The sequence below is a fragment of the Lutjanus erythropterus genome, chromosome 24 (genome assembly GCF_056507025.1).
Source record: "Lutjanus erythropterus isolate fLutEry1 chromosome 24, fLutEry1.hap2, whole genome shotgun sequence".
In the NCBI taxonomy this organism is placed as follows: Eukaryota; Metazoa; Chordata; class Actinopteri; order Lutjaniformes; family Lutjanidae; genus Lutjanus; species Lutjanus erythropterus.
Genome location: NC_139340.1, coordinates 17134373 through 17150292, shown reverse-complemented (window position 1 = coordinate 17150292; position 15920 = coordinate 17134373). Strand labels below are relative to the sequence as shown.

Sequence of the window (15920 nt, the reverse complement as noted above, 5' to 3'; positions counted from 1 at the left end):
TTGTTGCCAAGCCTCATTTTCTATTTGTTTGTCAGTTTTTCTTCTTCTTCTTTTTTTTTTTTTTTCTCTGGCGGAGCCATGTTCAGCAGAGAGGGAGACATCAGTGACATTTCCTCCTGCAGCATTTAAAGTGAGGACTGTTACCATCTCTAATCAGCTGGGTGCATATCTTCATGTTAATGAAGGCTGAGCGTGATGGCGGTTTAGAAAGTGTGATATTTACCCAGGATGATTACTTGCAGGTGTACTTTCACACATTTGATAAATTCCTCCGCTCGACTCTGAACACTGTAAATGTTGGTTGTTTGAGGGATTTAACAACCATTTCTATGCAACCTTGATTAATGAGGGCAATGATATCCCAGGTGTAATCAGCGCTTGATTAGAAAGAAAACCAGACGGGCTGCTGGATCCAAATATAACGTCCACTGTCACGGCCTTCATTACAGGTCATTGTTATGATTTCAAAACGTATCGATCACTTAATAATATCTATGTGTATATGTCATTCTTAAATTTTTAAAAGACAAGACAATTTGAAAAGACAAGTTGAGGTAATTTTTTAAAGATTCAAAACAAACTTGTGATAAACAAACTCGATAATAATTTAGTTCAGTTGTGCTTAAGATAAATATATTAAGTTGATATTAATTCAGTTGATATTATAACATTTAATGACATCTTTATGACCAAATCTTATGACAACCAGTGTCAAATCCAACCACATATGACAGTATAATATCATGTTAAAACATAAAACTAAACAGTTTCTTTAAGTTTGATTATGTCACGTTGTCATGACAAATACATAATCAAACGATGGCAGCTATACATTACAAATGACACAATGACAGTCTTATGCACACTCCTTTAAACAAAGTGTTACCAAAAAAACGTGCATATTTATGTGAAGTTAAAGAGAAAAGAGAAGTTAATTCTACTAAACTCTGTACAGTTTCTACAGTGTTCCACATAAAATAAGAAATTGGCACCGAGTGTCTTTGGAGAATCCTCTGCTGTTGTGAAATGTTGATCAGCCTGTCAGGCTGTCCCTGGCCTGGGCGACAGTGTCAATAAAGTCTGCTCAAAATAGAATAAGCACACTTTTCTAGCTGGTGCTTCTTCTTTGCCGTCTTTGCTTTAGTTCAGTCATCATTTCAGTTTATCTGTCCTCACCGGAGAGGGCAACAACGTGCAGGAACTCAGCTTTAAAGGATTAATTAAGAGTCGAGTGTGTTCAGACGACCATATCTTAGACACATGGCTGGATTAGTTGTGTAAGATAATGTGGGCATGATTGGACAAAAGTATTAAGCTGGAGAAATATTCAAAATAAAAACAATTCTCAGTGAGCAGCACAGGCAAAATTCTGTTCATCATGTAGAGGTGGAGGCAGGATATTTCAAAACCTGAGCAGCTGATTCCTTCACTTTGTCAGCACTAAGTTTACTGAAAACGCAACATTTCGGCCTTTGCCAGGCATCAAAATCACACATGAAACAATAAAGAAAAAAAAGCATCTTTATACTCGAGTCACTGGCTGCATCAAGCGACCGAAAAACAAGTCAAGCCAGACACAACTGAGACAATTACAACATCAATAATTGATGAAAACATCCCTAAAATGGGACAAGCAGTCGTCTGTGTTTTATTGCTTAGTTTTGTGGATTTTAAAGGCCTGAATATGGACTGGCATTGCAAACTAGTTTAGATTATTAATGCTACGGTTTGTGCTATACATTTATTCTTATACAAAAAAGCATTAAGGCATGATACTAAAATGTCTAATAGGCAGATGTCACCACAAAACGTCCCCAGCTGATGACCTACATTAAGACATTTTTTAATGTATTACAAGTTTTCTGAAATTGTTTGTATAATATGCAAATTAGGCATCGTCTAATTCAATATGCACCGATTTGCATTAATTTCCAGACCAGAAATCTGAACACTGAATAAAGCCATGTTTCATTGTTTCATTTTGTCAAAGAGTCAAAGATCTTTAAATTCCATAAATCAGAAATTACTGCCGTAAAGCAGCCATAAAAAATACATATAATTTGTCATCATGTTTTTAGGAATAAAATGTTTTAGAAGTCAGTAAAACTGCTGCTGAGGATGAGATTCCTGGTTTATGGAGTATGAGAAGAAACAAAAAATCCAGATATTTTTATTGGAAATAAGTATTTACAGACATCTAACATAATCTTTAGTATCCTATTAGCATGGATTTTATATCCTATGCCTTATATCCTATATCTTACACACCTATCAACACCTAAATGTATGTTAGACTTTTTCTTTTCACAGGTCTGAAAGAAGACATGTTACGGAAGCAAATTAGTGCAAAATCTCAAATTATGGCGATGTTTTAATCTGCTGTGTCTGGCATTAATAACAAAAAATAGATTAAATACATCTCAAGATCCACAGAATTCACTTTAAAGTTTTTTTCCCCTAACAAGAAATGTTCAGATAGAGGTGAGGAGAAGATCAAACAGTGAAAATAGTCTGGTAACCTTAAAGAAGGTCGAGCCCACAGGTTGATCCTCAGATTTAGTTTGACCTTGTTGCATGTTTCAGCTACTTTGAGCATTTTTTGGAAGAGATTTTCACTGAAACATTTGATCAGATTTTTCTAAAAGTTTCACCAACATACTGAACGTACAGAAAGTGGGTTTGACGTCTGTCCCAACATCTCGACTGTCTGTGCTGTCAGCGGGCTGATCAATAACTCAGTGATCATAAAAGGCGTACAGGTTAAAGATTTGTTGTTTCAGCTGATCTCAGAGGGAAGAATTTCAACAACCTTGAAAGGTCACAACTAATGATGGCCAATTATCGACACAATATTTGTCCGATTTCCACATTAGGGAGGTACAGGAATATCTCACAGTGGAAATATAGTAACAGTAATAATCATTTTCAAGCTTCATCGTTGTCATTTTAATGGTTTAGAGCAAAATGTTAATTGCTCTTTTGTTGCAGCTCCTTCATCATTATGTAACGTGAGTCTTGAAAGCTGTGATTTATTTGATTGTTCATCTGAAACGGCAGCTTTAGGGTGATATTAGAGTTTTGTTAATGTAATATATAATATTATATATCTTTTGTGGTGTCCACTTCAGTTAAAAATAATGCATCACTGCCACTGAAAAGCTTATTTTTCTTCATGAAGATAAAAAACATTTTTAAAGAGATAAAAACTGCTGTAAACAACTGCAACATTCGTTACATGATTTCCTTTTAATCAATTGCTTTTGAAGCTTGACTTTTTATAATTATGCCCTCAAAATACTAATAATATAACTCTGAAAACTGGAGAAACTCTTAAAAGATGTAAGACGGTCAGGGTTGCAGGAAGTGAACAAAAACACCGGTGACACGAACATTGTCTTTTAAAGTACCTGCCCAAGGCTATCAGGGTGCGATCAGCTGTCTGTTCCTTTCCGATCACTGACGCTGTACTTCAAATAACACTGACCCGATGGAGCTGAGAGCACGACTGTGCCTTTGAAAACATAGACAAGAAAAGGCAGAAAAATATACTTAATATACAACAGGCAGCATGCAGAAACATTTTTGTATTCTTGTCCCCCCTTGTTTTACTTGTGCAAGTCAGGTTCATAAAACCCTCTGAAGTGCACAAACTTAAATTAGTTTCAGCCTGATGAACGTCGTGTATTCCACCTGTAAACACTGTGTCACCGCAGAGCTGCACAGAAATAAAGAGGAAATGCTCTGACGTGAAAAAATATCTTGCTGAAGTGATGTTATGGTCTCAGGTGCAATGGAAGATGGTTCCCATAATGCACATCACACCAAATGATAATTTTACATTAACTCTAAGAGACCCCAGACCCTCTTTAACACCTCAATAACAGGCTAAACGTTGTTTTATCACCTTGATAATTGATGAGTTTGCATATAAAGATGATTTTGAATTTCCAACATGTTTCAGATAAAACACAGATGCACAACAGAAAATAATGCATTACCTCTTTTTTAATAGGGAGTTAAACCAAACATAAATACATACCTGAAATTAATGTTTATTATGTTTGTCACTATGTTGTGCACTTTATGGCCATTTTTATTTTTTCATAACATGTGCAAGCTCAGTTTGAGGCTAAGAGACGAGTTCTCACTTTAACACTTATCTGCATATTGTGTTAAAAGATAAAACAGATGATTCTGCCATTATTAGTCTGTTTACACATTAATCTGTTCCTTGTCTGACTCACTGGATGCACACTGCAGGTATAAGTCTGACACTGGTTGTTTGTTTCGAGCAGCATCGTGGCGTCCGCTATGTACGTCTTCAAAGTCCTCAGGAAACAAGAACGACCTCTGAGCTGCAACCTACAAACGGCAAATTAGCACCTGGTGACGCTAATGGTACGAGCGTAATCAAGCTAACAGCTGTTACCTTTTCTTTTGCAGTGATGTAGTCATTTCAGCGCCAGAGCTCATCTCCTGACGCGCAAATGTCCCAACAAAACAAGTTCTCCCTTAGCTCTGTTTTGCAGCAGCACCCTTACTGCGTCTTGGGCTTAGTGCTGCCAAAGAAGTGAGGTCAATGTCTGCATTTTATTTTGTCTGATTTTGTGTTTTAGTTGACTTTGGTAACATTTTTACTGTAAAGTCCTGATTCAGATGAATGCATTATAATTTGATAAAGAAAGGCAGTCAATTTCTGCATGACTCAACTAAAATAAAACATCCATCCATTATCTAGAACCATTTTTATTTTGGAAGGTTGCATCGTGGGCTGGAGCCAATCCCAGCTGACATCGGTCGAGAGGCGGGGTACACGTCAGACAGGTCACCAGTTCATCACAGAGCTGACACACAGAGACAAGCGCTCTCGCTCACATTCACACCTGCGGCAGTTTTGATAGCTGCCAATTAACCTGTTCACCTGCATGTCTCTGGACTGTGGGAGGAAGCCGGAGGAAACGAACAGAGACACAAAGAGAACATGCAAACTCACTGTGAGGTGGCCACGGCACTATTATTAAATAACTCAAAAATACATTTATATTAAAGCTTAATTACTGTGACGAAATGGATGGCAGTGTGACAACTAATAAAACTAAAATACTGTGGACAGATTACAGTCTCACCCTTTCTGAAAAATAGTGATTTTCTTTTGTTATTTCACAGAATATCAGGCAATGTTTTGCAAAACTCTTGAGTTTAAAAGCCCTGCGTCTTCACCTGACCAACTAACTGTACCAACTGGCATTTCAGAGGAGAAACAAGCTCACATGCACAGGAGACACACACAGACACACACACACACACTAAGTTTGTCTGTTTTTGTCCTCAGCTCTGTTTAACTTAATTCCTGTGGGTCTGAGAGTCGTGGCCATCCAATCAGTCAAGACTGGCCTCTACATCGCCATGAACGGAGAGGGTCACCTCTACTCATCGGTGAGCATGCACACACACACACACACACACACACACACACACACACACACGAGACTACAGAAATAGCAAGAAGAAGGAGGACGGTGTTTAAGTTTTGTTTTTTTTACATGTGTCTGTCATAGATCATGGATTGTTTTAAAAATTGCAAATTAAAATTGAAAAATTAAACAAGAAAAACAGATTTAGTCGAATCATTGCCTTTGGAAAGGCAAACAGAACAGTGGTTGTAGAGAGGGAAGAAAGAGGAGGTGAAGAATAAGTGGAGGGGAAGAAGGAGGTAGAGGAGGAGCAGTCAGTCGGCTGCGAGGAGATCTGCTTGAGTGGAATATGAATTATTTGCATGCTGACTCTTCAGAGGGAGAGTTCGCACTCTTCCTCTGACGTCTCTTCTCCCTGACATCATCCCTCTTTCCCTCCCTTCATTTCTCTTTCTTTTTTGCTTTTGGGTGGAGATGACAGGAGGCAGAGGGGAGGGGAAATGAGGGGATGGGAGGAGAAGAGGGGAAAGGAGGTGATAGGGAGAGGGAGGGGGGGAATAGAAATGGGAAGGGAGAAGACAGGAGGCGGGGAGATGAAAGGAGGGAAATGAAAGGGAGAGGTGAGGGGAATAAAGGTGAGGTCAGGACAAATCATGAAAAAAAGAAGGAGCGGGGAGAAGAAAAGGTTTGGGTGGGAGGTAAAAGAGAGGAGGCGAGGAAGAAATAGGACAAGGACAAAGAGAGGAGGAAAGAGGAAAAGGGTTGAAGACAGAAGACAGAAAGATGGAGAGGCAGGAGGAAAAGGTTGTAAACAGAAGAGGAAAAGACAGAGTGGCTGTAGACAGGAGAAGAAAGGATGGAGAGAAAGGAGGAAAAGGTTGCAGACAGAATGAACAGATGGATTGGAAGGAGGAGAAGGGTTTCAGACAGAAAAGAAAAAGATGGAGAAGAAGGAAGAAAAGGCAGAGACAGAAGAAGCAAGGATGGAGAGGAAGGACAAATATGGTCGTAGACACCGACGAAAAGAAGCCGGAGGAGGAAGAAGATGGAAGGAGAGGATGGCAGACAGAGGAAGAGTAAAAGATCATTGTGAGAAGAAAGAAGAGGAAGGCTGTGTGAACAGAAAAAAGATGGAGAAGGAGGAAAAAATGCTGTAGACAAAGGGATGAGAGGAAGAGAAAGGAGTAATCGGGAGGAGAAAGAAAGGAGATCTGTGCTGCTCTGCTGGGCTTTCTCAGCCTGTCGCTGAAAGTCACAGATGCATGAGGGCTTCCTGTAAATAATTGAAGAGGGGGAGTCCCCCCCTACACACACACACACACACACACACACACACACACACACACACACAGTAGAAATCCCCTCTAAAGCTGCGTAGAGGGAAAGTGAGGATGTTTGATCACACTCCAGCTCTGTGACTGATGTGCAGGCGGCTACATGATAACGAATATATAAATTACATACAGCAGGTCTACTTTATCATGATGTCAGCGCTGCTTGATGTTTAATTGGCTGCTGCAGAGGTCCCGGCAGGTGGAGTGTGTCGCAGTTGTGCGGCGAGGACGGTGCCACCGAGCCTGAAGAGATGCTCATTAAACATTACGAGGTTGCTCTCAACAGCTCCGGTTTGTTTTATCCCGGACTGAGCGCTTTACCTTCATGTGTTGGTGTAATTGGGAGCTTGTTTATCGGACACAGTTTGGATCATCTTTTCAAGCAGCTGGGTTAGTTATTGTGGAGGTGTCGGGGAAGTCGATACCAATCAGATTCTTGCTCCTGCAGCTTCAACTAAACATGGTGCCCTTGTCAGTAGTCTTTGTTGTAACATGTACGAGATAATCCAGGCTGCCCGTCGTGTTGCAGATGTCAATATGTCTACTTGTAGCTAAGTATATTTTACTGTTTTTTCTTGCAGTAGGTATGAATTATCTTGTCCTGTCCAAATGAACTAAGGTAACAAACTCATCATATTTCTGGTATAAGCAACTATTATTAAGAGGATCTAAGATGTACCAAATACTGAACACAGCATGCATGGGACAAATACGTAATTCAGTTGCATGTTAAAAAATTTGGAGGTGGATTCTGTCTTTTTTTTTCTGTGTCTCAAGGATGAGCACAGTCCAAGTGTTATGATAAATCAGAAAAATAGAATTCAGTGCCAGAGCGACTCGCATGACTTCACAGTCTATGTTTTGCATTAAAAAAAAAAAAAACAGGATAAATTTGTTGCACTGGCACTTCTGAATTTATTTTCAGATATCATGGTTCACATTTTTCATCCCCCAAGAGAATATTAACAAGGTGAATCTTACCGAAACATGACGCAGTGTGAGATGTTAAATAGTTGAGGATATATTAGGAATGCAGCTAACAATTATTCTAATTATCAACTGATGATTCCTGTCAGTTGGAGGCCGTGCCCTGCAAAGTTTGCAACGGGAGCATCGTGTATTTACGCTGCTACAAACACCAGAAACATGACAAGGCACCGAGGCCGTGTCCACACTTAGATGTGTATTTTTAAAAAGGGTAGCTTTTTCTATCTGCACACAAACAGCGTTTTAGGGCACAGAAACTGAGCTTTTTGTAAACGTCTGCAAAAGTGAAGATATTTAAAAACAGGGAAACTGGCGTTTTTAGGTTGCCTCTTTAGTTTGACGTCAGCGTGCGCTGTCATCTCCATGGTTACCCTTTTTTGTTTACATGAGAGGCTGAGACAAAAATACATGCTCTTGAAAATGTTTTAATGAAAACAGCATTATCCTTGAGGATACTATGAACAGCAGTTATGTTTGTATGCCTCATCATGTTCGTGTTGACTGGAGCTGAGTGTCTGTTCTGTGGCCAACGTTGAAAAATGTTCAGCTCTTTTTACTCATTTGTCCAATCACAGTGGAGGAGGGGTGGGACTAGGACTGAACAATACCATAAAAAAGTCATATTGTAATTATTTTTACTGCATTTGCAATTTCAATATATATAGTATATCCATTTCTGCATTACAATTTTCATTTTTACTGAGAAAAAAAATATCAAAATCATAAAGATGTAATTTGAGAACAAGTTTTTCGTGCAGAACTTCTCTATAAAGCTGTTTTCTCACACATTTTCTCACACCTTTTTCAAAAAAATAGCAATTTCTCTTCTATTTCTGCAGTTTGGATATTGTACTTGGCCATATTGTGATTTTGGTAATATTGTGATTAATTGTGCAGCCCAGTCTTGCTCATCCAAAAGTACTACTTGAACCAGGTTCAGTACAGCGTTACTCACCGAGATGTTTCCTCGCCCACAAAGTCTCTTGAACCCACACGGACCGATGGGTTTGTCCTCTCGTCCTCCTCCGTGCGTCAGCCTCTCATTCATCCAGAGACAGGGCCAGAGGACGTTCTCCACCTCGAGCCGACATTTTTTACATTCAGTATTTGTTGACAACACAAACTATCCACTAACTATTTCCGGTATCATAGCAACCTAAGCTGGGTATTTTCAGCTGGGAAAAATGTTTTGGTGGACACAGCCTCTCAATCATTTGGTCTCAAAAATGCCATAAAAGACTAGAAGAATGCACGTCACAGTTTTCCAATCCTCAGAGTGGCACCTTCAAATTAATCAAAAACCCAAAGAATAATATAAAATAGCAAAGCTGCAAAGCTCAAACAACCAACTGTTTGGCAGGTGAATTAATTGATGAAAAAAAGTAAAAATTCTCTGATTTCAGCTTCTTAAATGTCAACATTTTCTGGTTTCTGTGCTCCTTCAGGACAATAAACTGAACATCCTTGGGTTGTGAACAAAACAAAACATTCTGGGCTTTGGGAAACACTGATTGAAACATTTGTTTTGAGGACAAAAGCCACATTTCAACACAAAGTACCCTGAAGTTTTCATCACAGGAACTACTTTTCAAGGAACTAAAATGTTCCTTCAACTCATTGTTATCTGTGTTTCTACCACAGTCTAAAAACTCGCAAAGATTAGGCAAATTAGTCAGCTGACATGAAAAAGAAACAGTTTTTTATACTTAATTTTTGCATGTGGTTCCCGCTGGATTTCATCCTCGGCATGAATGCTCAATAAGGCCTGGAAGTAAAAAGCTGCAAGCACTCGACCGATCAGAAATGTTCAGTGCTGCACCCTCAAAATTCCTGCACCCCTGATCAAGGACTTTTAGTGGGTAGAATAATGTCCCCAGAACTAAATTTAGACCCTCGTCTAAATCTGGAGTTCCTCTAAAGATTTCCTTTTCCCCGGGGAAAGTCCCTGTGGTGGAAACGCGGCTTTTGTTCGGATAAAACACAGTAATGTTAGTATTTTTCATGCCTTTATCATATTTTTGTCATAGTGCTGTCAAGATAATTCTGCGATTGTGATCCCAGTTTTATCTTTCCTATTTTAGACATTTCTTTGAGTAGTGCATTCTCTTTGCAGCAGCGCTAGTTGAGCCGTAGCTCGTTCTTAAATTTATGCGTCTCTGCCCTCAGTGAGAGTCTTTATCCTCTTATTGCAAATTGTTAATGATATGCTGCAAACTTAGTTATACATGGTAGGTCTATCTTATTAATCCCAGATCTCAAGCATCTGGCAGTGTGTGGTTGTGCGTGTACGTGTGGTGTGTGCGCGTGTGCGTTTGTGTGGGTTTCGGGGCGTGCGCGCGTGCAACTAACAGATGGCACAGTGTGCAATGAGCTGCTATGTGATAATTATGGAGCATGCTGGGGAAAGTGGAGAAAAAAAAAAGTGCTGATGAGTTTGGGACTGTGTGTGTGTGTGTGTGTGTGTGTGTGTGTGTGTGTGTGTGTGTGTTTATGTGTGAATGAGGCTCGGAGTGAGTGTGTGTTCCTGTGCAAAATACACGCGTTGGTGGTATGTTGTGTATGTGTGTGGGTGTATCGGGGTGTTGTCAGCTCGGAGGTGAAAGAGGAAATGGACTTTTTTGGTAAAATTATCACACGTTTCCTGTAACATAGCACTATTACTGCTACTCCTACTATTATTATTATCTGCTGCTGTATGAACAGGGTGAGAAAGACGACATTAGGGATAAAAGAGCATCGATAAACCTTATTTTGAAAAGGCTTTCCTGTCAAAGTGATTTAAAAAGTAATATATCATAAGTACTATAACATAATTCTTAAAAGAGACAAATATAATGAACATTTGATGCATTTTCTTCAGGATATAATGAGTTAAGTGCCCGTGTGGTCATGATATGAGATCCAGATCATGACTGAGGCTCACGTACAGCAGTGCCCCCCTAAAATCTGCTTGTTTTTGAGATCTGAATAGTGCTGACTGTCCAGCAGCCAAGATTAGAAATGGAAATGTATTCCTCCATGCCAGCTCCTGTGAGTCAGACTGTTAGAGCCCCAGTCTGTCTGCTGGAGAGGTCCTGGGAGCCCGAACACCATCAATTCAAGTCCAGCCTCCATCCATCTTTTTCATCCGCTTGTTGATCCCTTTTTTTCTCCTCTTTCTTCTGCTCCCCCCTCCTTTTTTTTTGTCCAGGTCTCCCGAGGTCACAGAAACACCTCAAAGTAAGGGGACGGCATATAGCCCGCGGGCAAATCTGCTCCAGTATAAACCCAAATCCAAATAAAATAAGGTGAATTTATTCTATAATAATTAACACCCTCGTGTGGAGAGAAAAACCGACACTATGCCTCGGTCGAGGTCAAACAGTGGACAGCTCCTGGTGCTGAAAACAGCTTTAGTAGACTTGAATAACAAATAAAAACAGTGCATTTTATTGAACAGTATTGTAGTATTTTAAATCAAAAACAAGTGTCCGTCTCTGCTTTTAACTATCATGCATACCTATCACTGAAGTTTATCTACTGTATGCGCCAATTTTCAACAAACATCATCAAATCATCACACCTCAGATTGTGTCTTTGCTTGAAAAATGACAACAACAATTACTGATAATAGTTGAAAATTAATTTTCTGTAAATCATCCAATCAATTTAATTTAAGCTGATCACTTCAGCACTGTTTCATTCAGTACAGGATTAACAGAACTAGATGGGGAGAACTCGCTCATCCTGCCTTTACTGAAGATTCATCCTTTTTCTTTTTCATCTTTTCTACTCATGATTGTTTTCCCCTCTACTTCTCTGTGTTCCTGAGCTACAGCATGCTGTCTAACAGCAGGATGTTTTCATGTCCTGTAAGTATGTTTCTGTGTGCGTGCGTGTGTGTGTGTGTGTGTGTGTGTGTGTGTGTGTGTCTAGCACACGTCTTTGCACGTAGGCGTGTACTTCCATTCATAACACAGTCTGTACAGCACTCAGACAGAGTGAGCCCTGTGATGTCTACATCCACAAAGATGAGAAGGAAGAGGAGTGGCAGAGAGAATAAATGTTAGCCATGTGAGTCATGACTCACACACACACACACACAGACACACACTCATTTTCTGGTGACTAGAGAATGAATTAGTTGCTGGTGAGCTGTGGAGCCTCTTCAAAGATGCAGCTCTGTGCATCGTGGTATTGAAGTACCACATGGCAGACATCACACTCGAATAGCAGGTTTGAACATTTGGACAAAATGATCGTCCACTGATGGTGTCTGACAGCTTTTACTGATGTATGTGGAGACTTTTTCTCAGCCTTCCACCAGTGAATCACAGTCAGAACATTTTATTTGGCCACTCAGAGACTCTCAGTATCAATGCTTGACGTAACAGACCGGTGTACACAGAAATCTGAACAAACTTCAAGACATATTCTCGTTTAATATAGACTTAGAGACTGGCTTTTCATTTAAAGTTTACTTTAATTATTTTATTTGATTTCTACATAAGTGATCTGAACTTGCTGCCACTTTATCACTGACTTGTTCAGTCATACTGTGATGGTATCAGCTGGTTTGTTGACCATCTTAGATTCAGCCAACATTAGACCCCTCGTACGTAGGATACTATGTAGGCAGATGTCTTCATGGGTCCAAATGTAAAGTCATAGATACCAACTCTAAAAGTCGTTTCTTTATGTGCTTGTCATTATTTTTTTTCCCATCTAGCCTCCTCATCATACTATTATAAAATCAGTGCAGCATGTTGGTACTGATAAGCCTTTAAACTCGTAGATCTCTGACTCAAACTGGCCCAACAGATCATATTTCACTGTCTCTCTGGTACCAGGGTCAACAGACTGAGGGCATCATGATATGAAACGATGGTCTTCATATGCAGCAGAGATCCTTAGGGTGGCTCTGGTCTGAGAAAATACAAATCTTATTCAGACAATCCATTAGCAGACCTGTGATCTTAAGCAGCACAAAGAACACTGCAAGGATGAAATTTAATAAAAGGCGACGTTTACCGGCTGTCTAGGTAAAGTTTTAATATTTCACAGAAGTTCTCTCCTTGAACGATCCACTAGTTTCCCCACCAGCCCTCGAGGAGTAAAGTACCTGTGCTGTGAGTTGTGACTGCAGCTCTAACACACCTGATCCAATTAGGAGCCGCACATTTTCATAACAGCGTAATTGGATCAGGTGTGCGGGTCTGGAGTGGTTGAGGAACAACGCGGCACGCCAAGAGCGACGCTGTGATTGGAGTCAGATTTATGCTCTGATTCAGCCTGTCTGGGCTCGAGGACATCCTTTCAAGTCCCCTCTCCAGCCGCCCTCTTCACTTTTTTTTTTTTTTTTTTCGTTTTCGTATGCCGACACTCCTCCTCCTCGTTCTTCTCCGTGGGCTTCTTTTCTTTAGAATGATTTGTTTACCCACAATTCCCCTGGGTAATTAGTGCTGTGATAATAACTGGTGTTGGAAACAAACACACCCACTCACTGAGCAGCGCACACAAACACACACACACACACACACACACACACACACACACACACACACACACATATACATATAGTACACAATGGGATGAAAAACAACTTCCTTGAGCCTAGTCACATTAAGTAATGTTACAAGTAGAGCAACTGCACGCCACTTTTAAATGAGGGGAACAAATTTGAAAAAAGGTTTTTTTTCCACAATGAAAAATAAAATAAGAAACTAAGGCTGGGTGGTGGTTTATAATACTATTAATTAACTCGTTGATTTCAGTTCAAAACATTAAAAATTAACTGAAATAATCAACAGAATGGAAAGAAGTTTTGAAGCTGCATCAGACACATTGATGAACTGTGTTGCAGAGACGTTAGCATGCTAACCAGCTAGCTCCAGCGCCGTCCTGTCTCATAATACCTCAAGATCTGATTTTTACTGAACTAGCCTTGTTAGCTTACCAAAACCATCTTGGATCATCTTTCCTCTGTTACAACAATCACCAGCTCTGGTTTGGTCAAAATAATCTCTTAATTCAGCTGGTTAGATGTGAAAATAGTCTGGCGTCCCGCCGCCTCTCTGGTGCTTGACCTTCTTCTCCCTCCTCTCGCGCTCCCGCCTCTCCAGAACCTGCCAAGTCTTCGTCGTCTCTGGAGTCAGAGTCCTGGTTGGAGCCTCTGTAAATCACCTCCTCACTGTATTCCCTGTCGTCAAACTGACCTTCACTGGTCTCAGAGGCTCCCAGTCTGATTTAAAATGTATTATAACATGCAACAAGTAATAAGACTGTGAATCTGATGCTAAGTTCAGCCACAGAAAATTATTTTTTGGCTGTAATGAAAAGAAACGGTGACAGACGTGTGTTTCAAAAACATGAGGTGCATTTCACAAAGTGCTAAACTAGAAAGCTTGCTGATCACGGGAATCATGGGCAAATTCTTCTTTGTAGAACTGCCAGCATTGAAGAAAATACACAGTGGGAGGGAGGGTTGCTTGGTGTGACTTTTAAAATTTTCAGCTTTGCAGCTGCAGCAGGAATTGACAGTATTTTAAGGGTTTTTCAACAAGAAATAAAGTGGAGCATCAGGAACTGGCACCTCAACAAACAAACAGACGTTTGCAGACACATCCTGGCAAACGAAAAAACAATATTTGTTGATTGCTCCAAATCCCTGAACATGCTATAAATACACATGTTCACATTTACCCGACAACGACCTTAAGTCTGCCTGCGGTTGACCGCAAAACCTCTTTGAAAAGTGAAAAGTTGGTTCCCAGGTTGTTGTTGTGCGTTGGACAGCGCTTTCTGTTGATGACATCCTTGTTTACACTGGTTCTTCTAGGAACGAAGGCTGGTTCACGAGGTAGCAGCAAGGTTCCAAGAATCTGGAACAGGCGGAAATTAAAAATTTTCTACTCCAAATCTCAACTGTAGTGAAGGCAGATCAGGAAACAGTCAAATGAATGTTTTTAAAAAGGGACGTTTTGGAAGGCGACAACATATTTAGTCATTTCGTTTCGAGGATCTGTTGGATGTGTGGGATCTTGTGAGGCTGAACTATGAAAGAACAGACTCGGTCAACTGTCTGGAGTTTACAACAGATGGAATTACACTCACTGTTACACAGCACTGTAGTCTCTCCACTGGGACTGATTCACAGCTGAGCATCAGATTTCACTCCTTGATACCATCACTGCAACATTAGACAGATGTGTACATTGTCAGGCCATTTAATGCTTTAATTACACACCCCAAAGTAATTGTGTTTGCAGTCTCTCGTTTACTTAATGTAGAGCGATGTTGAGGAGGCTTGGCTTGTTGTCTCCCTACTGAGTTCGTTCACTTTGACAGAGAGAGTCGATTTCATCAAGCGAAAGATCCAGTGGAAATGACAGGTGTGTGATACTGAGTCTCCAGCGGTATCACACACTTGAAGAACAAAACACAAGCTGACCTTGTGTAGTGACATTTTTGAGGAGGTGCAAGTTAGTTAGTAACATAATTTAATGCTCATTTTGAAGTATAGCATTAGAATAGGTTGATGGCAAAATGATGAGAAAAGAAATAAGAAAAAAAGTTTTTATGCTCATGTGGTTTTTGCAATTTTAAAAAAGATTTAATGCACTTGTGACATAGCAAACATTAAGCCTGCATGAGGAAAACCTGTGATGTGTGTACAATATTGCGAAATGTGCATATTAGCTTATCTCTGGAAGTTGCCACGTCCACCATATTTTCCTCGCTATTCTCTCTTCCCCAGCCGTTGTGCGAGTTAATCTCGCAGTCACCAGCAAATTGAGGGTAGCTGACGGCTAGCTGGGGCTACGATTATTAGTTTTCTTTCGCGATGTGTTTATTGTGCGTGTCACAATGATGATGAAAATGGAAACAAGCATTCATTTTTATTCGCTTTTGCAGATTTACTTGAAATTCAGTTAGAATTAGCAATACAGAAATGTCAGTGTGGCCAAAGTACAGGAAAAATGGTTGTACGTACAGAAACATCCTGGGAAGGGAGACAGGATCAGCCGCAGCTCATCACACAATTATTCCTTCTGTTCTTACCCGTCAAAATAAAAGCCTGTGACTCACAGCTCTACCAGCTGCTTGATCAGTGCAGTTCTGATGCAGTTGTTTGCTCTCTAATGTCGAAATTATTGAACATTTGGAATTATTAATCATATATGGTACAGTTATTAAAATTACAGTT

General features: G+C 40.1%; 1 protein-coding gene across 2 annotated transcripts in view; it reads left to right on the top strand.

Annotated features, from left to right (window-relative positions):
* LOC146304914 (fibroblast growth factor 14-like) overlaps positions 1 to 15920 on the top strand; it is a 68376-nt gene that overhangs the window by 46551 nt on the left and 5905 nt on the right. For both annotated transcript variants that reach the window (XM_084713540.1, XM_084713541.1), the window contains exon 3: positions 5333 to 5436. In XM_084713540.1, coding sequence (XP_084569666.1) covers positions 5333 to 5436 — 104 coding nt within the window. The remainder of the gene's footprint in view (positions 1 to 5332; positions 5437 to 15920) is intronic.